This window comes from Desmodus rotundus, chromosome 9, assembly GCF_022682495.2.
Source record: "Desmodus rotundus isolate HL8 chromosome 9, HLdesRot8A.1, whole genome shotgun sequence".
Taxonomy (NCBI): domain Eukaryota; kingdom Metazoa; phylum Chordata; class Mammalia; order Chiroptera; family Phyllostomidae; genus Desmodus; species Desmodus rotundus.
Genome location: NC_071395.1, coordinates 62,847,522 through 62,874,033, shown reverse-complemented (window position 1 = coordinate 62,874,033; position 26,512 = coordinate 62,847,522). Strand labels below are relative to the sequence as shown.

Below are 26,512 nucleotides of genomic sequence, written 5' to 3'. Positions count from 1 at the left end.
ACACTATCCACCCAGGCCCTTGGGTTTGTCCAGCATTGTGAAATTTAAACCTTGCCTTTCAGGCTCAGCAAGCCAAGTGGTCTGGTCCTTCACTTCCCCCCGGGTCTGGCAGAGAGTAGAACCCCTTCCAATTTTTTCAGGGAACAGGGACACAACAGAGCACAGACAACCACCCCACGCCTGACCCAAATAGCAGCTCCCCTATTAAGCCTTCAGCAGAACTTCTAACAAGTAATGTGGGACAGTGTGAGGGGAGCAAGACCAGGGCTTGTGCTCCTAGGGGAGAGGAGGGAAGGGGCCCTGGGTGTACCGAGGGCTGGGCCACAGGGCCCGGAGGATGCAGGGAGAGAGTTGGCTGTACTGACATGACAAGCACACCCACAGCAAGCTGCCCAGAATTTCTAGGAAGGAGAAAAGCAAACCGCCGTCCCACCTCGGGCTGCACGGTCACAAGTGAGGCAAGGCTGGGACCAGTCACCATTTGGGTGGGAGGTCAGCCCCAGGTGCGACAGGAAGGGGTGACGCTGGCTCAGTGGCTGCAGCTCCTCGCTCTGACCCAGCGGGGCCCCTGGGCGGTGCTGCGGGCACAGCGAGGCCTCGGGTGCTGTGGGGCAGGGACACACACACACATACAGAGAGAGACATGCCGTTAGAGGGGGAGGGAGTGGCCCAGGCCCAACCGATGCTCTGAGAGGCGGTGAACAGCCTGCTGACCCACCACATTCTGACCCTGAATATGCAGCTCAGGCTCAAGGTCTGAGGGCACAGAAACCGCCTGAGCTGGGACTGTGGCAGCAGCAGTCAGCCCAGTGCCAGGCCAAGCAGCACCTAGGAGGAGGCCCAACCCAGACGCCCAGGGCTCCTGTGCCCCACGCCTCTCCCCTGCACCTGAACATCCCACAAACTACTGAGGAAATAGAAAACTATTTCAGCTCCTCCCTTTGTATCCTCGGGCTTCTTGAGAACAATGAATACAAAAGGCAGGTAGAGAGAGGAGCAGCTCCCAGTGGCCACCGAGCACAACTTCTGCCACCTCCCAAAGAGGAAGCCAAGGAGCCTGGAGACCATCTCAACCCGCAGGGGGCTTTTCTGGGGGGGGGGGGGGGGGGAGGAGGCTCCTAGAGAGAAACAGACAACTCCACTTCCTAAAGGGCAATCTTTATTTCTGGTGTGCCCTGGCACCGAAGATGACCTCTGGAGACAAAGGGTGTATTTGTTTCAAGCGCTTTCATGAAGGTCACAACTTTTGCTTAAGAAGAGCACAAACTAAGTCAGGAAACAATGGGACAAGAGAGCGTTGATCTCCCTAAGCTTGGTAATAACTTACAGTTCCTAGAGGCACAAAGTGTGACTTCACTATGCCAATATTCTATTTGACATATTTCTCAAAATGCTACTGGTGGCTGTACAATGTCAAACTGAAACCTGCAAAGCAGGAAATGTTACTAAGTGTTCTGGTAGCAGAACCACTGACTAAGCAAGGGTTGACAGGGATTTGTCAAACTACAAACAACTTCCTTTAAAAAAATGTTTTCTTTTTTGCTGAGATGGGGTTAGTGATTCCAAAAAGAAAGGGTATGGGGACCTACACTTTTATTTTTACAGACAGAAGACATGTTTGCATCCCCCACTACCAACCCCTGCCCCTGCCCCGCAGACCACCAGGGCCCCCTGTCTCAACACCACACTGTGAAGGCAGCAGGCGCCATTCCTGGGAACACTGTCAGGGAGCAAATGGGATGTGAACTCTGCTCCAAGATTGGCTTCCATCAGGCCCTGAACTCCACTTCCTCCTCAAACATCTGCTGAACGAGGGTCCTTGAGTAATCCAACAAGCAAAATGAAAAAACAAAGCAGCCCCACCCAGCACAGACCCAGCCACGCAAACAAATCACCAGGAACTCCGGCCATGTGACCCCTGCAGAGGCATTGCCTCCTCCCTCTTCAAGTGAGAGACAGAGACAGACCATCTCCTGCCCTGTGATGCTCAAGTAGACAATACAGAGCCAGTCAGGAGACCTGTAGCCTAGTCATTAGAAAAACATTGATATGAGATTAAAGAAACAAGATTATCCGGAAAAGGCATTTTTCTCCTCCTAGCTACCAAATCCAGACAACTCCCCACTGGGTGTGTGCAGGCCAGATCCCTTCCTTCCAGCCCCACCCTGAGGAGGAAGCAGGAGAGCCTAGCCTCCACACCAGCCTTCTCCCCGGCAGGCCAGGCCTGCCTAGACATACGGAGTCAGACTCAGAGCAGCAGAGGGTCTTGAGATACCTGCACCAAAGCAGCCAAGGGGCTGAAAGTCCCTTTGCAACAGATCAAGGGCACTGCTGTCTGGGATCCCAGAAGCTCAGAGGAAGGACAGATGTGCCATCTCGCTCCACCCAAGGGCACCCACCCATCTGTTGCCCAGTGCTACTGCATCTGCAGCCAGGCACTCTAGCAAAGGGTGAGGAGTGCTTCCCCTACTCACAGCCATGATAGGAGGCTGGCGATCCCCCAGCCTTGCTGTACTCCTGCTCCGAGTAGGTGGTGGAGAGGTTGGGCTGGCTGGAGCCACGACCGAAGGTGATCTGGTTGCTGCCCATGCCAGTGGCAACCTGGGCCATGCGCTCTTTGGTTTTGAGGGCCTGGACCCTCTCAGCCTTCAGCCGCTCCTCGTCCTTGAGGAGGGCCACCAGCTGCTTTGACTTCTCACGTACATTGATGCCCTGGTCCTTGCCATCACGGTCGACGTACTGGAAGTCCTTCAGGGTCTGGACAGCAAAGATGTTCTCGCGGCACTGCTGGGCCACCCGCTCAGAGCCGGTCTTGATGAGGTAGTCCAGCAGCGTCAGTGCCTTATACACGTGCCTCCAGTTCTTGCCGTGGTCATTGAGCCGCTTCCACACCATGCTCATGATCTCTGAGAAGGCCACCACGTTGTAGGTCAGGTCCGCGATCTCGGTCATCAAAGAGCTGGACGGGCCCCATGGGTCATTGGAGGTGGCTTCTCGTACTTTTATTTCAGCTTCTGAGTAATTATTCACAATGTTTTTCATCTGCCGTCTGATAGACGAAGTCGTCATCTTTCTTTGTTACAAACGTAAAGCCTTTCAAAGAAAGAAACTTTCCTGTCCTGGGCAAGTTTGCACCCTGCGAAGGTTCAGTCTCCGTAACAGATCTGGAGCAAGATCCCTGACAGTCATTTCCTCCGCTGGAGGTGCAGGGCTGAGAAGTTGGAAGCCATGACCTAGAGAGAGAAAGAGAGACACTCACTGGGCCATGAGCGCCTCTGAGCCATTTCTGGGAGCGGCAGGCCCTGGGGTTGGAAGGGGCCTCACCGCACTTACTCTAGCCTTCCTAGGATGAAAGAGATTCCATCTTTCTTTCAAAATTAAGATCAATATTACAGGTTAATACTGAATAAAACTTAAACTCAAGTTTAAGTCTTTGGAAGAAAAGAAGTAAACATTATGACGATTTTCTATTTTTGTTCTACTTTCAAAAGGCTACCATTGAAAATGGCTCTTCCATGGGTTCTATTTTCACTGCAGGGCTAAAGCCAGCTATAGAAGGATCAGCATCAGGAGAGGCTGGGCCTGAGAGGTTTTAAATTACCTTTGGGAATATGAAAGCCCCTCATCGCATCTGCTCACTATTTGCCTGTGGCCCACCGTGTCAGCCGCCCGCGGGCTTCTCCGAGAGCAGCACTTTTCCCCTGACTTTTTATGAAGGTCCCCGAGTGCTCACCTAGAGCACAGCTGAGGCTTCCCACAGGGCTTTCAGAAGTCACCAGCAACTGGCCTGAGCTGCATAATACACCTTGGAAATGATCTGGTTCGAGCCCAATCCCTTCATTTCCAGAGAAGAAAATTGAGGCTCTGAATTATGCATTAACTGGTGCACCCAGCTCAAGGCCACAAACATAGCTGTCCCCTCTTCAGGAAAGAAGCATTTACTGAGCTAGAGTGAGACCCACATCTCCAACAATGGGCTCTGGTCCACAAGTTTGGCGACCCCCATTAGTCTCTTCTTTTAATTAAAAAAAAAATATTCACTTTTAATTTACAGAGAGGGGAGGCGAGGGAGAAAGAGAGAGAGAAACATCAATTTGCCTGAGAAACATCGATCGGTTGCCTCTCACACGCTCCCAACCGGAGACTGGCCCATAACCCAGGCATGTGCCTGACTGGGAATCAAACCAGTGGCCTTTCGGTTTGCAGGATGATGCCCAACCCACTGAGCCCCACTGGTCAGGGCCCCCCATTAGTCTTGTTCATCAATGAGCACCCAGCACCTAGCACTGTGCCTGACATGACATAAACCCATTTCAATCAGCTTCTCTTTATGAAACGGATTGAAAACAATGTCCCTTCCCTCAGGATGGCCACAGTCTGGCAGGGGATGGAGTGCAGAGGATCTGGGGATGCAAAACCAGAGCAACCAACTCAGTTGGGTGTCGGGGCTGCGAAGGCAGGCCTGGACAGGACTTTTGCCAGAAATAACCTTCAGTTGAGGTTATAAAGCTGAGGACAGTTGAGGGGATGGAAGGGAAGTAGTAACATTGGTTGTTCCTCATTTATAAAATGAGGAAAAGGCCCAGAACACTCTAGTGACTTCCAAAGAGGGGGCACACAGCTGGGGTCTGGACACAAAGCCTTCCCCACCCCAATGCCCCATCCCCCACCACCTGCCCTCCTTGGGTTAGGCCATCTCATTAATGCTCAGGAAACCTTCTGGGTAAATATTCTTCTTCCCCTGGCACAGATGAGGAAGCTGAGGCCTGGAGCGGACCAAGGCCACCTGGCTAAGCCCCTCCTCCCTCCTCCTGCAGTGGCCCTTCTCCCCGTCAAGCTGCTGTGTTGCTTCTGCCAGAGAGACAGTGAACAGCCCCCACCTTTCTCAAGCACCTCAGAGAGGCAATGGGCACACTGAAAGAATATGTCAACCAGAGGTGTCAGGAGCAGGAAAGCCACAGGAAATGCCATCAGCGATCACTCCTCACATGCAGCCTACAAACAGGAAAGACAGCCCGTAACATTTCATCCAGGTGACAGTCAATACATCTGTTCTGGCCACATTCCAAAGTGACAAGAACTCTGTCTCCAACAACAGGGCTTCACCTGAAGGCAGATGTACTCTGCCTCTCCATTACCTGGTCGGGTCTCTAAACCCTCTAAAGCTTGTCAAAGGACCAGGAATAAAAACTCTCACAGTGACCTGTACACTTGATTTTAATTAGGTTTTTCATTCACAGCAACATTCCCTGCTGGCAGAAGTGGGATGGGCCTTGAAAAGGGGGGGAAAAAAAAAGAACATTTTGGTTTTTAATGAGCACCTCCCAGATGAAAGCGCAAACACTTGCTAACATCAGTAGTAGCGTTTGGATGTGCTTCACCCGCAGGACTGATGGGCACTTCCGCTCATTATTCCATCTGGTGCCCGGCAGGTAAGACTGTCCCACTTCTTGAGGGGGAGCAGGTAGAGCTGGATCCACCCCTGAAGAGACCCCTGAGCCACCTTCCTCCAGGCAAGAAAGTAGCTTCAACTAAGCATGAGAGTAAATAGTCCTGGGAAAAAGGTCCCAAAAGGTTGAAATATAACTTAAAAAAGCAATTTCCCGAGGGAGAAAGGATGCCCTGGGCTATCCTGCCCCTTCCCTAGTCCTGCCCCCTCCAGGGGTGGACCAGACAGTTGGCCTCTTCCTCATCCCTGGGGATGAGGAAGAGGCCAGGAGACCACACCAGGGCACCCACAGGGCCCACCAGGCCTTTGGCAGCACAGGAAAGGCTGCAGCCCCTGTAAGCAAGGTCCAGGGTGCTACTACCAACATAGGCACAGGTCAGGAAAGAGCGCCACACAGCCTAGACACAGGGCTGCGGCCAAGGCGGGAGCTTCCTCCAACAGGCTCAGCCTGCAAAGACATCTGCTAGCAGTCTCTCGGAACTGGTTAGGCTTCAAGAAGAGGGAAAAAACTAATATAATATTTGTTATATCCAGAATAAAATATAAAGCCTATATAAGATGAATGGCTGCCTGCCATTTTCTTAAAGCTATAGGCAAGAGCCACTTTCAGGACCAACGAATGGTGGGAAGGCTCACATCTGGAGATAAGAAACTCCTGATCAGAGAAAGCACACTGAAGGCACCTTCAGGAAACTATTTTCAAGGCCAAATGGGTCACAGGCCTCACCCAAGACTCTGCCAATGAAACTTCCAATTCCACCGTGAGAGACCTGGTGCCGCACGAGCAGGCTACGGGACTGCAGCAGGGCCAGCCTGCGCCCCCACTCTCCTAGCTGCTGTGGTGGGAGATGTGTACCTCAGTGGCTGTCGCACTTGGCCATGTCCACCTCAGAGCTCGGTCTTCCCGTTTTAAAATACCTCCCCCTCAACCCCAGCAATAAATAAACATCTCCCCTCCTCAAAATCACCAGCCAGGTACATACCCTCCCAAAGCCAGACCTGAATACACAACATCCCAAGTACACATACTGTGTTATTTCCAGAATCTGAGTTTTGTTTTGTTTTGACTCTCTTGAATAGTTAGCATGCTCCACTTTCCAAACTTCCCTTCTCAATTTGCCATGTTTCTTTTCTCCAGCTTGCTGAGCCTGAGCTAATATATGTGCAAAAGCAACTGAAACAGGATAACTGGTACCTTCCGGGCTCTTCACTCAAACCTGGGGAAACAGCCAGTTCAGAAACATCCAATTACTTACCAAGGACCCTCCAGGACAGATATGGGGAGGACAGCAGATAGGGGGACATAGTCAAAACAAGAAGGAAAAATAAACTTTGTTAAAGTATAGGCTAAAAGAAAAAAAAAGTGGAAGGACTCATTTTCATAAATTTTACTGACAACTGAAGGAACAAATACCACTAGAACATCAGTAACTAGAAATGCCTTTAGAAATATGTCTTTTCTTAATTTTTAAAAATATGTTTTTCTATTTTAGGAGTGGGGAGAAGAGGGAGGGAAGGAGGGGGAGAGAGAGAAAGGGAGAAAGAGAGAGACAGAGAGACAGAGAGGAACATCGACTGGTTGCCTCCCATACATGACCTGACCAAGGACTAAACCCACAATCTAGGCAAGTCCTCACTGGGAATCGAACCTGCAACATTTCGGTGTACGGGACGACGCTCCAACTAACTGAGCCACACTAGTCAGAGCTAGCAATATACTTCTATCATCAAGTATTACTTAAACTATTTTACCATAAGTGGTAAATGAAGGAAGTAAGTTTATATAATTCTGTTCCAACTTTAAATATTTTTGAGTGGAGACAGCAACGTGACTTCAAGTTAGGACTTACTAATCAAGGCAAATAAATATTCTGGCACCTACCAAGAGAGCTGCAACAGGAACCAGAAGACACCCACTAATCTCCCTAGATGAGGTAACTAGGGGCTGCCAACCACCACAACCCCACAACTCCACAACCCTACAACCCCACAACGCCACCCCGCTCCAGCCCCAGCCCAGAAAAGCCTGTTTTGAAACAGTACTAATTAATAATTCTTTTATTAGGAATCAAGATTCCTGAAGCACATGAGATAACACTGGTAACCACGGGGAGTTGATAAAATCCAACCAACAGCACAGAAACAGAACATACCAGCAGCCTGGGAAAGTCTCACAGTGGGCAATGCATGGCCTGTCGGGCCTCCCAACAGCCCTGGGACCTCTGGAGACACCACCATAACAGCTGCACACTATTCAGCGTGGAAGGGGACATTCACTTTTCTACATTAGTCCCCAGTGCTAGCGAAGGTTCTTTAAGCCAAAGAATACTTCCTAGAAGTGGAATCTTCTGCGTGGGCACCATCCCTATCCTCTTGTCTTGGAAAGAGCCTTGGTCTCTGGGGGGAGTGGCCGGGAGCAGGCCTGGCCCAGGCCCAGTCAGTCAGTGCACCATGGGCCCCAGCCAGAGCGGCTAGATCAGGGGCCGCTGGACAATCCAGACTGGACCACCTGAAGACCTCTCTGAATGGGCCCTTGAAACTACTGGAAAACCAGCAGGGTGGCTAAGCTGCTGGAAGCCACCACAAGGCCAGGGTTTACCTAAGACTGAAGCTGATGCAAACAAGCAAGGAGCCAAGAGAAGGAGAAAGACAGACCACCCTTTGAGCCTCAGGGTCCATCTGTGCCTGAAGCCATTCACCCCGTGGACTTTCGCAGCTGCACAGGCCAACAAAGTCACTGTGACCATCAGCAACATGTGCTTGTGTCATCTGCCACTATGAGCTCTGTGCACTGAGCCCCTGAGAGGAGGGAAGCCCCACAACCAAGCGCATGGAGCACTGGCTGGCTGCCCTGGGGCCTCCAGTGGGCCTGCCACTAGTAGAAGTGTAGGAACAACAGCCAACCCTCCTCGGACACACCAAACCCTGGCCCCAGGGTAAAGGAGGAGCTCCCCCTGGGAGGCTAATCACTTCTCAAAATGCAGGCACCCTGGTCAAAGCCTGGGACTGTCCCTGTTTTTGAAAGTGACTTGTGATGGTGGACCATCAAGTAACAGCTGAATAACCACATTTGCAGGGCCAAGCTGGGAAAGAAAAATTCTGGCATATTTGAAAATATGAGAATTCAAAAGACAGTGGAGCCTGAAAATAGACTAAAAAAATAGCAAACAGAAGAAAACTAAACAAACACACAAAAAGTCCCAAGGCTAGAGTGAGGCCCCTGGAGATAACAAGAATTCCATAAAAAATGTGTTCCAAGTGCTTGCAGAGCCGGATGGGGAAACTCCTTCCAAAGCTGGAATACCCACTATGGGAGAAGAGGCGCTCGTGGTTTGGAGCACCACAGGTGGGTCCCTGGTCAAAGCCCTCAGGGCTCTCTGCCGCTGTGCTTCTGTGACGGCATGGCACACAGCCGATGGTGTGCTGCGGAGACGCTCACCCTATCTGACGGGAGATTCTGACAGTGGCTTTTCAGGGATCTGGGGTCGAGACCAGCGATGAAGGAACAGCAATAACTGTGTCACCCTTCCCCCAAACCTAGCAGTCCCAAGTTGCTCAATATCGGCCGATCCACTCATCCTCAGCAAGAGTCACTGAGTGAGCTGAACACCAACTCCTCGGCCCGGAAAGCAGTTCAAACTGCCGGTGTGTGACAGCCTCCTGTGACTTCACACGCTCTTCACTCTTCTCATGGCAGATGCCAGGGATGGCTGAGGGGAAGGGCACAGCCACCCTTCCTGCAGCATGGCCTCCATGACCCACGGGCCATATATGCCACAGTCTCCCAGGGACACCATTTACAACTCCAGACACACAGTAACTGGGGGTGATGCTTAGGGAGGCGATACTCTTGCCCAGAGCCCAGGGTGGTTGGTAGGCTGACTGAGACGAGTGCCATGTGTCACTGTATGACATACATCAACATTAAGCTTGTGAAATGCTTTGCAAGCCTTAACTGTGTGGTTTTACTCTTCCTGTGTGCGCAGTCACGAGCAAGGAAACACCTCCATCTTCCCACTGGGGGACAGGGGACCAAGACCATTACGAGGAGGCTGAGCCGCAGCTCACGTGGCCACACCGAGCTGGCCCTCCAGAAGACCGCGGTCCATTTAGGACATTATGGACAGTTGCCACATTCTTTCTCCACAGTAATCGTTTCAGCCTAAAAAGAAAGGTCTATTATGACTCCATGTCAGCCTGCTAGCAATAACTTAAAGCTTATAGCTACTATTCATGCAAGCAAGAGAAGTGAAAAGGAAAGGAAAAAATCCTTGGCTTTATACACACCAGAAAAACAGTAAGGTCTGCCAAAAAGAAAAAAAAATGTCCTCTTCACTAACTGAATGTAGACATCTAAATTCCAATGACTTCTTGTTGGGTAGAGAATCGAATTTAATAACACTATCCAAAATGTAGGCTTAAAAAACTGCACACACATTTAAAGAATTTCAAGGAAAAACAAACATTTTAGAGTTGACTTACAGATAACAAAGAAGGTAAATTGTCCCTGCACTCCCTTCTCAGGCAGAAGAGCCCCGAGGGGTGTGCCAATTAACCTGCGGGCAGATGGAGCTGTGAAGGGCTGGCTGGGCAGGGCCCTGTGCTGGACAATGCCACCCTTGACACAAGGCAGGACATCTTCCCACAAAGAGTCACCTGGGTGGCTTCCTTCAGGATCCAACAGTCACAGGAGCAAGCAAAGGAGAGCTCAAATTAGACTTCACACACCTCCCATAACTTCACCTGTTCTTAATTTTTCTAAAAGCAGAAATCAACTACTAAAAGCACACATAAAGAACTTCAATTTTCTTCACCAACATGCTCCGCCCATTTAGTTTCTGGAAATAGCAGCCTGCGACTGCAGGCTACACAGGTACTGAAACGCAGCCATTTTTAAAGGCCCTAGGAAGCAAGCTCAAGAGACTCAAGAGACGTGGTTCTGGCCGTTCCAGCTGCACTCGGGCCATGGACTGCAGTCCCTGAGTCTCGCTTCCCCAGCCAAGGAAATGGGAATGTGATGAGCTACGCCTCCCAGCACTGATGACTGGGCAAGGGGTGCATAATCATGGAGAGAGAATTCTTTAATGCCCCTCCACCTCTCTTCTACTCGTCCAAGGAGTTTTGCAAATGACAAATCAGGGACAGCATTCTTTAAAAACCAGGCCAAACAAGCAAACTGTGGTGTAACAGAACACAGAAGAATTAGGACACAAGAAACCAGGAGTCTAAGTCCAGCACTGTGACCACTCTGAGGCACAAACCTTGAATTCCCAAGACCCCCTTTCTGACAAATGGCTCACTTCCCTGCCATCTCCACGGTGTCATATAGAGCCCAAGCTTCCCGCCAGCCCCTGCCACAGGTAGAGTTCTAGCCACAAGCCCAGCAGCGGATGTTTCTCTTGGCCTGGGGGCTCTGTGCCCAGGCAAAAGGTAGGGTTTCCCTTAGGCCTTTGGAAGCGCAAACAGCAGCCCTCAGAACCCTTTCCTTCTCCAAGAACGGCAGCCTGTGTGTGAGCCCAGGGCCAGAGGGTCTCCATTTCTAATGCTGTAACTCAGCTACTGGAAATACCCACTAATGGCAGTTGGCAGTGCCCCCCGCCCCGAGACTGGAAACCACAGAAGAGGGCACTTCATGGCTTCACCCACCCACCCTGCCCCACGAAGCAGGGCCCAGCTATGGATTACAATTTGATCAGTACAATTTTCCAGCTTCAGACATTTGAAAAAGATGCAGAGCTGCGTGGGAAAACCCAGAATTCCCATGTTCTGTGTTCACCTCAGAGCTGGCTGGCCGCCACTGTGGTGGCGCTGCAGGCCTCGCTGCCACCCTCTCCCGCAGGGCCAGGGAGGGGCCGGAGGCAAGGGGAGGGAGTGGTGCGTCCCCTCTGCCAGGACCCCACAGATGTGTTAGGTCACTGCAGCAACCTAACACTTTCCTCAAAAGGAGCTCAAGACACTTGCCAAAAGAAACCCTGCAGGTAAGGAACAGGTATTTCCACACTGTGTGAGTATAAATCCAAAACCATGAGAAAAACGAGTCATTTGCTCACCTCTGCCCCTAAACCAGCAGTTCTGGGAGGTCACGGCTGACCCTCCCACTGGCAACTATTGAAGAACAAGGCAGATTTCCAGGGGCAGCCGAAGGAGCTACTTCCACGAGCTTCACGTATGATGGCTGATGTCCAGTGGTCCCCACCCGCACACTGAGAAGAACAGGGTTGTGAGCCAGAGCCCCAGAGACCAGAGGGCAGCCTTGACTGGCAGAAGGTCACGGGATAAGCCAATTACCCTGAATTTGGCCCCTGGGGTACCCTGGGGAAGGCCAAGACTTGAAGGCTAACTCTGTATGTGTCCCCGCGGTGCCACACTCTATTTCCAGTCACTTCCCTTGTCACTAGAACAATCCACTTACTGTCACTTCAGAGAAACTCACACACCAAACTGGCTCCTGCCTCACGATACACCCACCCACTTCCTCTGCCGGTCACCTTCCCTGTGACAGACACTAGGCTGGCTCTTTCTTGTCATTCAGATCTCAGCTGACACATCGCCCCCTCGGAACCACCTGTCACTCTGTCAAATCGCCAGTCTCACTTCCTGGCAGGGCTCTCCTCTCTAGGAGACGTTTTCTCGCTCGTGTTCCTGTGTGTTTGTTTACCTCCATGCCCCCCATGCCCTCTCTACAGGCAGGGCCCTGCCCAGCTTCACCCGCTGTCCCCTGAGCGCCCAGAGCAGGGGCTGGCACACAGCAGGCATTCAATAAGCATATTCTGAGAGAATGAACACTAAGAAAAAAAAATTATCCTCGATCCTGTCTCCTTAGAGACCACTGGAGTGAACCCAGGAATCTCCTAGTCCCGAGTGTTCGATCTGTCTGTCACCCGAGTTAAAAACAGCCGCTGCACGCCCCTCCCTGACTGTCCGCCTGAGGACAGAGGCTGTCTGGACCTGGAGTTCAGGAAACGCTCCCCATGCGAACGAAGAGCTGCCAGAGCCAGGGGGACTGCACACGTGGGTAGCACGTGTGCCGCAGAGACCACCAGACACCCTGCCAACAGGGGCTTGGGCTCAGAGCCAGCCACCTGGGAGCAGTGGGCAAGGGCTAAAGTGGGTATTTCTTATTCTGACCACACAGGTCTACACCCTGCCTTCCAGCTGGCTGACCTGAGGCAACTCAGCGAGCTTTTCTGAGCCTCTACTCCTACACCTGCCAAATGGCAGTGACGACAGCTGCTGCTCAGGGTTGCTGTGAGGAGGGCCTGAGAGGGGCCAGCAAGCAGTGAGTGTCCCAACATCTGCTTCTGCTCCCCAGCACCCCAGTGGGTACGGCTGGAAGAATGTTTCTCAGCATACCCCTAGGACAGCTCAGAGAGAACTTCCAAGGCAGGAGATGAAGGCCTACAGGAGCACTGCCCAAAAAGCATGCTGGGTGGAAGTCACCTGCCAGTTTGGCGGGTGCGCTGTCCAGGAAGCTCTTTCCTGCTCCTACATACGAGCTCTTAAACATGGTCACCGGCACCAGCTCTTCTCCTTCATAGCAGGCATTTCCAAGAAGATTCTCAGACATGCTAATTCTTTGATACTAGTAATCGGAACAGGATAGACTTAGGAAAGTAATGTAAAATGGGAGAGACTCGCTAACTAGAAGCTAGCCCACACTAACTGAGCTCAGACGATATGCCAGCCATGTTCAAAGAACTTCACACAAGCCTACTCTGACTCTTCGTAACCGTCTTACAGGGAGTTATCATCATCCTCATTTGACAGAGCAGGGAGCTGAGGCACAGAGAGGTTAAGCAACTGGCCCAAGCTATTCTGCCAGCATGTGGTAGGACCAGGATTTGATCCCAGACCTCTGGCTTCTGGTCTCATCTTCTTAATCTCTATTTCTTATTCCATTTGGCTTTTAACAAATCCACTGCTCAAAGTCTTAGGAACAATGAATTTGTCCTTGCTGAATCTGTAGGCCTTCAAAAAGGCCTTTCTTGTCTAAACATTTAATAGGCCAGGGGATGGCAGAGAAGCAACTATCTTCCCAACCCCTCCATGTTCAGCTGGCCACAGAGGGGCCTTTCCCCAGCCAGCTCACCAGTCAGGTGAGCAGGGGAAAGGACGCTGGAGCTGTGAGGGCCTCAAGGGCTCGCTGTGGGCGGATGCCGAGGCTTGAGAGAGGGGTAGTGCTGTGCCAGGGTCAGACCCTGGCCGCCTCGCTCCGTACTGCGAGGCCAACAAAAGGCAAGAGGCTGTAACAATCTTCAAAGCAAGCTTCCCCTTGAAATGTGTATGATTCTACAGACTGGAAATACAATGGAATCAGTCAGGGTGGAAGTCTGAAATACCACAGACACTCCAAAACTATTTTTAAAAATGTGTTCCTCAGAACTCACATGCTTAAGAAATGTTGTCTCTCTGGCTATAACTGTCTGCTACTAAATCAGCCACATCAACTTTAACAACCCAAGAAGTCTGCATTCCTTTGAAATAGCTGTCATCTGAAATACCACTCAGAAAAAGATCAAGTCTCAATGCTGAAAGGTAAACTTCCTTTTTTGGTACAGAATAAAAATATTATTTCCCTCCTTCCTCTGCTGCTGGAGACACTCCCAGTGTTTTATTTACTCTGCGACACTGACTGGCGACATCAGGAGGAAATGTTCCTTCTAACTCTTAAATGTCAGAATCTGCCCCAGAAAAAGCAAGAGCCAGCCCTAATGACTTCTTGCGGCTCCTCTGTTTTCTAAATTGTTATCCACTGTTGGGTACTCAGAAGAGAGTGAGTGCAAACTACATGGAGGTACAAACAGAACAGGCGCCTGTGAGCCCAGCCCCCAGGCCTAAGGCAGGACTGCAATGCATGCCCAGGGTGTCCCTCCCCCCTCCTTCCTCTTCCACAGAAAAACTGCTCAGGTTCATGGTTCTTTGGTCCCTTGCTTTAAAAAAAAAAAGAAAAGAAAAGAAAACACCTGGCTGGTGTGGCTCTGTGGATTAGGCCCCGGCCTGAGAACCAAAGGGTGGCCAGTTTGATTCCCAGTCAGGGCACATGCCTGGGTTGCGGGCCACGTCCCCAGTAGGAGGATGCACGAGAGGCAACCACACACTGAGATTTCTCTCCCTCTCTTTCTCCCTACCTTCCCCTCTAAAATAAATGAATAAAATCTTTAAAGAAAATTTTTGAACATTTTAAAAAATTTTGAAAGTACTGTAAAACTAAACAATATATGGTCGTCTACAACTTGCTTTTGTCATTTAGTAGCAATTGTTCTGAGATTCAGCCATGTTACTATGTGTAGCTAGTTGTGGTTCATCCATTTTCACTGCTGTGTATTATTATACAGTATCTGACTACGCTCCTATTTAACAGCTTCCCCACTCAGTCTCCTGTCAATGGACATCTGGACTGCCCAGAGTCCTGCTATCACAAATAGTGCTGGTATGTTTGCTGTGACATTTGGCCGGGGGTGGGGGCTGTCTTTTTGTTTACTTTTATTGATATACAATTCACATAACATAAAACTCACCATTTTAAAGTATACCACTCACACTTACAATTTAGTGTATTTACAATGTTGTACAACCATAACCGGTAACTAATTCCAGAACATTTTCATTACCCAGAAAGAACCGCAGCATCTACCTGTTAGCAGCCACACCCGAGGGCAGCCCCTTTCCCTCCGCTCCTGGTAACCACAAATCCCTCTGTCTCTATGGATTTTCCTATTTTGAACATTTTAAATATATGAAAGCATACAATATATGGCCTCTTGTGTCTGGCTTATTTCACTTAGCATATCTTAAAGGTCCATCCATGTTGTATTCTGTGTCAGTACTTCATTCCTTTTTACGGCTGAGTAATTTTCTAGTGCATGGCTACACCACGTTTTATCTATCCGTTCATCAGGCGGAGAACATCTGGGTTGTTTCCATTTTGGGCCACTGTGAACATTTGTGTGTAAGGTTTTGCGTGGACACGTGCTTTCAGCCCTTCTGGGTACACACTGAGGAGTGGAACTGTCGGGCCCTATGATAACTCTGTATTTAGCTTTTTGAGGAACTGCCAAAGTACTATGGCATTTTCAAGATAAAGGACTGTTAAAATTAGTAACATTCAACTGTGTACAACTTAAAAAACTATTTTAGCAAATACTGCTGAAGGAAAAGCTAGCTGATTTCTGTTTTGCTTAGAAGCAGAGAAGTGACACTGGCAGGCCGGTGTTCCTGAAATCCTGACCAAGCAGCAGCAAGGGGAGAGGGCTGGGGACAGAGGGAGGATGACGGTGACAGGAAGACCACTTAGAAGCCCACACAGATGTGACGAGAAGGGACTAGGGCCCGAATCCAAGTGCAGCAGGAGAATAATAAAAAGGAAAAAGACATAGACACAGAGCAAGAAAACCAAGCCCTGACGACCAAATGTCAGTGTGGGGTTGGGCAAGGTGGGTGGGAGTAGCCAGGAGGACATAGGTACCTTTAACAGAGAGCAAATGTGGGGAGGGTGCGCAGATTTCAGGAGAAGGAAAGAGGTAGAGCAAATAGCTTTATTTCAGACACACGTGATTGGAGATAGGCATGGAGGATGGAGACAGCCAAGTGGTAGCTGGCACCTAAGTCAGAGAGAGTGGTGCTGGGGCTGGCACATCCCTTTGGGAGAAGGCAAGGGGACCGTGGACAGCAGTGGAGAATGGGTAAGGACGCAGGTCAGAAGGTGGCGAATATCCATCAACCAAGCCCAAGGGGTGCTGGCGCGGGTGGGGGGAGCAGTGAAGTTGTGGAGACAGGAGAACCATCCAGTGTGGGCAAGGGGAGAGTGGAGAGGTTTCAGGGAGCGATGACAACCACAGGGACAGAGAAGAGTCCAGAGGATATACCGAGAAGCCCACTTTTGGGCGCTATGCTCAGCAGGGGTTGGCTGGGAGAACCACGCCTTCTCCTAATGATGCCAATAAACAAACGGCACAGATGCCCTTGTAGAGGATGCCATGTGGCACACCAACTCTACCTCCAGTCTCCAGAGAGAACTGAACCCACCACCCCCAACTCTCCACCAGCACCCCTTCTCTTCTCCTCCAGGGATTCTCTGCTGGAGGCACCACCACCTGCTGCTGCCGGGGCTTCCAGTGCCCTCTCACCTCTCCTTCCTTCCTCCCAGAACCTCTGGACTGCAGGCTCTCGGAGGACACAGGCCCCAACTGTCTCAGACTGCTGCCTGTCTTACAGGGCCTGGCATGGTGCCTGGCACACATCTGCCACAGGAATGAATGACTCACAGGGCACCCGTCCACCCCCACCTGCTAGCAGCCCCCTCCCCATCTCTCTGTTCCTATCCATTCCCTCTCCAAACTCCAAATCAAGGAGCCACAAATGCACTATGGAACATAAAACGTGGCCTGCAATTATTGTTGTGGTTTAGAAATAACAGCTTGGCAGGGTGGAAAGACGGCTGCTCTCCCCACCACTGGATAGTCGCCTGGGTGAATCCCCATTCCCTCCTCTGGGAAATGGGCACAGCAGCCTGCAAGGCTCACAGGTGACAGACATGAAGGAGCCAGGTGAGCTGGTGGAACCTCTTACTTCTACCATAGGGTCCAGATTTGCCCCCATGCTTTTGACTGGCCACTTTGGGCCCTGCTGGTCTCTGTCACTTCCTTCAAAAGAAAAGCAAAACTGGGAGCAAGCTGGTGAGGGGCGGGGGCAGGGAGATTTCTGAGTCCATTTCACATTGAATTTTACAGGCAGAAACAAAACACAATTCACATACCATAGATATTTTTTTAATTCTTAAAAGATTAGAATGTTGCCAAATATCTAAACACAAAAACCAAAAAGACGAGGAAGTTATTTTCCTTTTGGTTTTATCTCCAATAGGCAAATGCTTTTGTTCAAATAACATTTACATGGCCATTGTCCTGCTTTGTTTAGAAAAATAATAATAAAGGGCTGCATTTCTAGCACTGACGGTGACAGTGACGCGTCCGCAGGTCTGCTCAGCATCTCCAGTGCCCAGAAAAACCCCCGGTTTAGAAATTCATTGTGCCCAAGGTTGAGGAAGAATTGCCGGTTTGCCTGGGAATATTCACCGGCCATGTCAATGCCACCCACCCCCTCCTCAGCCACCGGGAAGAACCAGGCCACGAGAACATTTACACTTCACAAGGAAAACATGAACCAATGGCCCAGGGAAGGCCAGGCGTGCTCACTCAGTGACCGCAGACGAGGCTGCTGCAGGTCACATTCCCCGAAGTGTATCATCTACTCAGTGCCTGCTGTGCGCTACAATTCTGCAAGGGAGGCATTTCACCGGTGAGAAGAAGGAGGACGAGTCACAGTCCAAGTCAGAGTTGGAGTGTTGGGGGGGAGTCTGCGCTTCCCTTTCTGAACCACAGTGCCTCCTAGGCAAACTCAGATGAGCCCTGTCCTAAACCAATTTGACATCACTTCCATGGGGCTGCTCCTTTCCTCTCCAAAGTCATCATCCTTCTAAGCTGCTCTTTGAAAGATTCAAGGTCTTCCTGCCAACCAGCTTTCAACACTGAACCATTACTTGTAGGCAATGCCCATCCTGGAATTCCCACCTTACTAATGAGCTAATGAACCCCTTCAGAATCAGTCTCTTGGGTCCTAGGAATGTCCATTTCTCTTCTCCTCTGTGGTAATTACTTCTATGCACCAAATACTTCCAGTCACATCCTTCTGGGCCTATGAAAAAATTGCATTTCCCACCCCTCTGAAGTCAGTTATGGTACTGGCCAGTAAAATGTGATAGAAGTGTGTGTGTGTCACTTTTTCTCAAACATCTAAAAAGCCAATGTGCAATTCTCCACGTGTCCTTCTCAATGTGGTGGTGAAGACGGAAGCCTCCGTATGCGCCCAAGAGGAAGGAAAATGCAGTTGCACACAAACCTGCGCCCCGACGGTCACAGCGGCGTTGCTCACAGTAGCCAGGAAGGGGGAGTGGCCTTGTCCACCCACAGGTGAGCGGGCAAATACAACGTGGCATGTCCATCCAGTGGAAGACCATTCAGCCTCAAAGAGGAATGAAGACTGGACACATGTTGCCACATGAAGGAACACTGAGAACATGATGCTGAGTGGAAGAAGCCAGACACACAAAAGACCACGTATCGTATGATTTCATCTCAATGAAATGTCCAGAACAGGAAATCCACAGGGACAGAAAGTGAATTAATAATTACAGAGACTGGGGGAAGAAGAGGAGCCTGGGGGAATGACTGCTCAATGGGTACAAGATTTCTTTTTGGGCTGATGAAGTGTTCTAAAGTAAGATTAGGCTGATGGGTGCACAACTCTAAAGATACCAAAACTACAGAACCAAAATGTAGTGCATGATACATAAACTGTGTATCAATAAAGCTGTTAACAACCACCAAAAAAAGATGGCGCCTCCATCATCCCAGGTCCATGAACAACTATAATGACCACACATGGGACCTGCAGCACGACTAAGAAATAAGCCTGTGCTGTGTTGGGCCACAGTGATATGAGGGACTGGTTGTTTCCACAGCAACACATAGCCCATCCCGACACAAACACATCGATACTACTGCATGTTTGGGCTGAAAACATGTCTGTGGCCAATTAACTTAAAATCCTGGAAGAAACCAGAGTTGTTCTGTCCCAACAGGGACCAGACTCTGTCCCAAGGCCACAGTCTGAACCTTCAAACACAGGAAACTTGGGTTGGAGGGTGGGGGGTAGGGGGGACTTAAAGAATGTGACTAGATCAGAATAATTCCTAGCCTGAAAAAAATATTTCACAATTCATAACACAATGAACTAACCTTCCAAAAGGATGAACTATTCATAAAAACTGAGAAAAATAAGCAACAAATAACCCAAGAGAAAAACAAGCAAAGTCCACACAAAGTCTGACCTAGCTGGTGTAGCTCAGTGGATTGAGCTCGGGCCTGAAAACCAAAGGGCTGCCGGTTCAATTCCCGGTGGGAGCACATGCCTGGGTTGTGGGTCAGGTCCCCATTGGGAGAGTGCGCAAGAGGCAACCACACACTGATGTTTCCTTCCCTCTCTTTCTCCTTCCCTTCCCCTCTCTCTAAAAGTAAATAAATAAAATATTTTTTTAAAAAAGTATAAATGGTCCATAAACATGTGACAACATGATCAGCTCACACTTGAGAAAAATGCCAATTAAAACTATATCGAGCTACTCTTTCCACCTGTCAGGTGGACAAAAACCACATGTTTGACTGCACCCTCTGATGGTGAGGCAATGGGGAAAGAGGCACTCACACCTGCTGGCGGGAGTGCAAACTGGAATCACCCCATGGAGGGCAACTTGGCAAAACTTATCAAAGTTACAAATGTGTTTTCCCAGTGACCCAGCAATGTCTCCGGGAGGGGGGGGTGCTACCCTACAGATCCACCTGCACATGTGGGGACAGCATAGAGATAAGATTACTCCTTGCAGATTGTTAGGAAGCAGCATATTGGAAACATGCCCAAATGCCTTTGTATAGGGAATGGGATTTAAAACAAAACAAAACAAAACAAAAGGAACAACTTTTGTTTCTCCAAAATAAGGAATAACTTTACAATACTAATAGCTGAAAGGAAGAATGTCAATGAACCTCCACATGCTGACATGGGAATTTCCAGACTACACTGGCAAGTAAAAAAACAAGGTGTTAAACAGTGTGTATAGTGTGCTGTCTTTTATTTAACAAAAAGAAAAATATATATATAAATTTGTGTTTGCTTTATATGCATAAAGAAACACTGGAAAGCTATTCAGACTACTGAAGAGTGTTAACTCTTAGGGAGAAGGGGGATGGGACAGATGAGATCAGAGGTGATGGGTAAGACTTCTCAAAGTATACTTCAATATCTTTTCATTTTAGAACTATGTGAATGAACTGTATAGTCAAAGAGCATTACTTAAAAACAAAGGCTCATGCTCATTTACAAAAACACTAAAGCCACATAAAAGCCTCTGGCAAACAGGTCTCCGACACGTGAGCAGCGAGAGCTGTGAGCAGTACGGTGCGGCGGTCAGCCCAGCTCCTCCTTTCCTTCCTCCTGCCAATCTGTGTCAGAGCCCTGCACCACATGTAGAAGCCAGAAACCACTGGACTGTCCTGTGTCTGTCCCTTCCAGGCCTCTCAGACTTCACACCTGGAAGGCTGTGAATGTGGTTCCCCAGCTGTCCACATACCCAGACAACCTGCTATCCAGCCGGTGAGAGCGGTCTTGCTCCTGGCACTTCTCTTCCCCACACTGCCCACAGATTTGCGCACAACTCCCCTACCCGCCCCCCCACCAACCAGTGCAGCCCTGAGCAGCTGTCTCTCCAATCTATCATCAGGGGCAGGGGCACAGCCCTGGGGGATACCTGTCAATCAGACATAACCCCAGCAGCAAAGAGCTCATGTGACACAGCCCACGGAGAGCAGAAAAAACCTATGATGGAAGCCTAAAGGGTCCATACAGGCCAGGTGCATGCAAAGGGGCAGCCAAGGCGGGTGATCAGTAGGCAAAACGTGTTCTAGCACCCAGCTTGGCCAGTGAAGAGAGAAAGCAGTGAGGGGTGAAGTCAGAAGAGAAGAAAACAGACCGAACAGGAATGGGCCCTGGATGCCAGTCACAGAGGACTTGAACTCTTGCTCCAGGCATGCAGGGGCGAGAGCAGTCGCGGTCTCCCGGCAGGCCCCTGAGAGCAATGCCATCTGCCTCACTCCAGGCACCCTCGGCCTTTCACCCGGAAGCCAGCTCTCCCAACCAGCTGCTGGCCCAGCCAGCCTGGCCTCTGTGAAACCGGGGCACAGGGCAAGTGTGAAAGTGTAAAGAGGAACAGCAAAAGCTGCAGGTGAAAAGGAAAGGCTTCAGTCCTCAAAGAGGTGATATTCATGTCTGGAGATTTCCCTCCGCAGTAACTCAGTGCTCAGAAGAAGCCAACACAACAAGGCACTGTATTCATATTTAACAAAAACGACAGCAAAACTATTTCCACCTCCCCTACTAAAAGGAGAGGACTGGGTTGACCAATTCCAAATTCTATTTCCGTAAGATTCACAGGCAGTTTGGTTTTTTCTTTAAAAAAAAAAAAAAAACCTCTTATTTCCAAGACCTTAATTCAGAAGCTGATGTGTTAAAGAATGAGGTTTTTTTTCTTTTAATGAAGACATTTGTTTCCCTTTTTAAGTTTTAAAGTACCATTTTCTTCCAAACGAAAAAGAAAATCCTCACCAGAGGACATTTTTTTTTCATTGCTTTTAGAGAGAGAGAAAAGGAGAGAGAGAAACATCGATGTGAGAGAGAAACACAGATCAGTTGCCTCCTGTGTGCAACCTGGACGGGGGATTAAACCCACAACCTAGGTATGTGCCCTGACCAGGAACTGAACCCTCAACCTTTCAGTAACTGGATGAAAGGCTGTGGGTTTAATCCCCAACTGAGCTACACCAGCCAAGGCTGGCCTTTAAATTTCTTTTGAGAGGATTTCTTAAATATCTACCAGTTGGTAGTGAACTGTGGCACACAAGGGCAAACCTCATTCGACAAGTCTAGGCCTCACACTAAACACTGTGCACAGCAGCACCATTGTCCCCCAGAGTGTGTGGTCTTTGGGAAGGCAGACATCTTTTTACCAGAGTTGACTCTGTGACCAGTCAGGGGGGCCTAACACCAATGGGCAGGAGGTCAGGGGCCTTTTCCCAGCCTGGGAGATCCACTCACAGGGAGGCACAAACAACCCCTCTGACCGTGCATATGCAGCACCAGTGCCAAGGCCCCAGAAGGAAATTTCTAGACATTAACATGTCATGGGTGAGAACCCTGAGAAAGAAGACACCTACTAAGAAGGGCACCTGGTTGCTAACTGGGCTCAAATTTTAAAATCCAGTGTAGCAGCCATTTCTACACAGGGCCTCTCAAGCAAACTGCACTTCAAGGAGAAGCCTGCACTGCCTGCCTGCCTGCATGGTGTCCCTGACATCTGAACAGTCCTTATAAAGGAGTTCCTGGAATCCTATTTCAACCAATAGGACGGAGACTTTCCCTGTCCAACTGGAGCTGCACAGCTATATCCCTATCACCATCTTCACCAACCAATCAAGGCAGCTCCCATTCTAACCAATCAGGAAAGTGTCTTTTGGACCAGTGAAACTGCAGAGACTTGGAGTCCTCATTTGCATGATGAGGTACCACGGTGGGACTCCTGCCTATAGAAGCCAGCTTTCCTCTGGTTCTGAAAGCATGCTTTCCCTTTCCACTATGACTGAAGACTGTTCCTCGGCTAAGCTGAAACAATGAAGCTATCTCGCCAGAGCGGAGCAGAGCAGAGCAGAGTAAAGCAGAGCTGTCTGGCCAGAAAGGGGCCTGGCCCCAGGGCTACCTCAGAGCCCTGCTGTTTTTGCAGCCCTGCTGGGTCACACTTGAGCTGTTTGCACTGAATCAAGTTTCCTTCTCCACTGCATCCCAAATTGGGGATTCCCATTGGCGTAGAATTGGCTCAACAACCACAGGTTGACATGAGTCACTCTGAAATGACCAGGTTGACTTACTACCTGGACCAGCTCTCTGGGTTGAATCAGAGTGAGCTAGTGAGCCTCAGGCAAACACATTTCCTGAGGCACTGGCCCCTTTTTCCTTAAGACTCCTGAAAGGAGAGTCGATAAACCCCCTTTACCAACTTCTCAGCAAGCCAACCCAACCCAACCTAACTTCACCAGATGGAAAAAACATACATTCGGAAAACACAGAACACCTGCCAGCTTGAATGCTGCTTACCTAAGAATGAAAGGTTTTGAAGACACAAAACCAAAGCATTTGGGTACAGGGAAGGGCTTGGATATCACTTATTCGTTCTCTCCGACTCTTTGTCATAGGTGGGGAAACTGCAGTCCAGAGCGCATTAAATGGCTCTGCCCAAGGAGCTAGGGTACCCCCCTCTGAAAGTCTCTGAAGTATGTGCAGTGCTTCCATCGTCCAGTCCTGAAACCATCCTCCCCACCAGACCATTTCACCTCCACGCTGCTGCCTGGGCACCAGCACTGTAGCCTCTGGCTGGTGAGTGAATAGACCCTATCAACCTGGCCAGACCTCCCCGCAGCAGAGCTCCCTCCTGGCCTCCTGGAGCCTCTGGAAGCTGCAGGCCCCCACCACATAGAGCAAGAGAGTAGGGGACAAATCACAGGAGGCGGCTGGCCTCTTCCCAGCACAGCCATTTAAGGGAAAGCTCTGAGCCATCCCAGGATGGTCACACAGGCCGCGAGGACCCCTGGGTACTGAACAGACAACTGCGAGAAAGAACTTCCTAAATTTTCTTTGATGGCCATTAAAACAGGCACCCTAAACATTCTCCACAAGACAGCAAAAAAAAAAAGAAAATCAGCCTGGAAAGACTACGTTGCACACAATCTGTTTTGGTAGAGCTGCCTTAACATAGTCTTTGAAAACTATTGATAATCAGACTGTGAAGGAAAAAAAGTTAAGGTTTCTGTTCAGTGGCAAAAGAACTAAATGAAAACAGTCTGTTTTTCTTTTGGGGTGGGTGTGGTGGGGAATAATGGGTCTGGTTTTGTTTCCTTAAAGAAACCTTTGTTACTCCTTCTTCAAATGTTAAAATCTGACCAACAGTTGCACTTGCCATTTTCCTCTGCCAATAAAATATATGCTTTTAAATCAAGAAAAAGTGTTTTCTTTCATAATTTCCTGTTTTCTCTTTAGAGCTGAGACTGTGCTTTTTAAATTTTTACTTGTTTAATCCTCATCCGAGGACATCCTTATTGATTTGAGAGAGAGAAGGAGAGAAACACTGATGTGAGAGAGAAACATCGATCAGTTCCCTCTCATACACGCCCCAACCAGGGACCAAACCCGCAACATGGGCACGTGCCCTAACTGGGAATCAAACCCATGACCTTCCAGTTTACAGGACAATGCTCCAACCAAGTCGTGTCGGCCAGGGCAGGGATAGTGCTTTTTTAAGTGCAGGAGGTATAAGGTTAGTTGCAAAGACCATGTTTTAAATTTTCAGCGTTGACTGGTGTGGCTGAATGGATTGAGCTCCAGCCTGTGAACCAAACAGCTGCAGGTTTGATCCCTGGTCAGGGCACATGCCTGGGTTGCGGGCCAGGTCCTAAGTTGGGGCACATGTGAGAAACATTAATTGTAATGTTTCTCTCACACATCAATGTTTCTCTCCCTCTCTTTCTTCCTCCGTTCCCCTCTCTCTGAAAATAAATAAATAAAATATTTTTAAAAACTTCTGTTATACACTGGGTCTTCTCTATAAATTACATTCCATAGCAAATAGTGTTAACCATAAATTAGATCCCAAATATGGGACTTGGGTCCTAAAAAGCCCAGAAAACCTTACTGCAAAGCTGCATTCCCATCAGGCAGGCCCAAGACCTTCTGAGCACAGCCTCCAGTGGCTCCTTCCCACCCCAGCCCTGGAGTTCAGGCCCCTGTGGCCCTGGCCAAGACGAGGAGCCACTCTGAGCCTTCCCACTGCTTCCACCTTCAAGAAAACCACTGACGCTACAGAATCCTCTTTATTTAGCCTCTCTATACCAGGCTCCCTTTTTTAAAAAAAATCTATTTATCACTGTCTTGTTGCTAAAAAGATGTGAAATGGCCTAACGTAGCAGTTCTCAACCAGAGACACATGCCTGAACCTCTGGGGAGTTTGGAAACACGCCCCATCTCAGAACAATTGAAACATAAGGTGGTGGCAACTGAGCACTGGTACGTTTAAAAAAGAATCTCCCCAGGTGATTCTGATTAAAGTAAAGCAGACAAGTTGAGAATCACTCGCTTATAGAAATCCACTTGATTGCTGTGTAATAAAAAAAAACATAGGCAGTAGGGAAATAGGAGTGGGGGAGCAAAGCCAGAAAACAAGGTTACAATCCAAAGTGCAGGCTACACTAGAGTGAAGGCAAACTACTGGCTCCGAGCTGAGCTTCCTGGTGGCCCATGCAAAGAGGATTCACTGTCTAAAACAGAGATTTTCAACCTTCTACATTTCCTGGCACAGATAAACTAATTACTAAAATTCTGTGGCACACCAAAAAATATATCTTTTGCCGCTCTGACAAAAAAAAAAAAAAAATTAGCACAATTTTGAGTCATTCACAACTCACACATTGAGTTGTGTTGGCTGCTGTTATTTATTTTTGTATTTGACAAACAAAGGAAGAGGTCAGTGCCCCCGACTACATAGTCAGGTACTGCATGTTTTACAAATTCTTGCCACAGCACACCGGTTGAAAATCGCTGGTCTATGAGATGGCAACAAACCAGAGTCACAGGAGAATCTTCTCCTCGACCTGGGACCTGACACAGCCGCCTCCCTCATGTCCTCTAACAGAGACAGACGCACAGCATCATGCGGTGCAGACTGTGCTCCAGGCGCCGCAACCTCACCACCTAAGAAGCAGCAGTGGGCCACTTCTCACCTCCCAGCAGCCCTTAAGATGGGCACTCTCAAGTCAGCACCAGGCTACTCAGGGCTGTCTGCAAAGTCCTCGCTGGAAATAAACCCGCCAGGAAAATCATTGCCTGCATATAAAACATGTTCCCAAACCCACTTCATTACCCACAGCGACAGCAATGCGCCCAGCCTGCTGTTCTGAACTCCAGGAAGCCATCATGAAAACACAAGGCACAGGCTCTGTTTCACTATGTAAACAATGGCACTGACTCAGTGTCCAGGAATCAAGCTCTTCAGTCACAACTGTCATGAAAACACCAAAACCCCGAATCTGTCCCCATAACTCAGGACTCGGCCAAGTCCCAGAGACTGCCAAGCATTCCCCTCGATGCTGGTGCTCAGAGCCCACTGACCCCCCTCAGGCCCACAGCTGCAGTCTCTCAGGCCTAAGAACAACAGGGTGTGCCCCCCGAAGGCAGCCTCGGAAACAGACCTCATGGCCACCAAAACCAAAGACAATCAGAAGAGACCTCTGAGCCGCTTATATGTCCTGGGTGCTTTTCTGTTATGTACATCACACCTCAGTAATAAGTTCTTTTTAATGTGTGTGTTGAAATCAATGAAATCAAGAGTAAATCACCCTCCTGCTCCCACAT

General features: G+C 49.4%; 1 protein-coding gene across 4 annotated transcripts in view; it reads right to left on the bottom strand.

The window, feature by feature from the left end:
- The window catches only part of EPN2 (epsin 2), an 83,028-nt gene that overhangs the window by 42,063 nt on the left and 14,453 nt on the right, over nt 1-26,512 (bottom strand). Inside the window, exons 2-3 of one of the 4 annotated variants that reach the window (XM_024565269.3) lie at nt 2,475-3,233; nt 434-604 (exon numbers count right to left, since the gene is read on the bottom strand). The exons of 1 other annotated variant lie outside the window; for it this stretch is intronic. In XM_024565269.3, coding sequence (XP_024421037.1) covers nt 434-604; nt 2,475-3,069 — 766 coding nt within the window. In that variant the 5' untranslated portion in view covers nt 3,070-3,233. Of the gene's footprint in view, nt 1-433; nt 605-2,474; nt 3,234-26,512 lie in introns of those variants that run through there. 2 more of the 4 variants (XM_053910373.1, XM_045198865.3) reach the window with 2 other exon arrangements.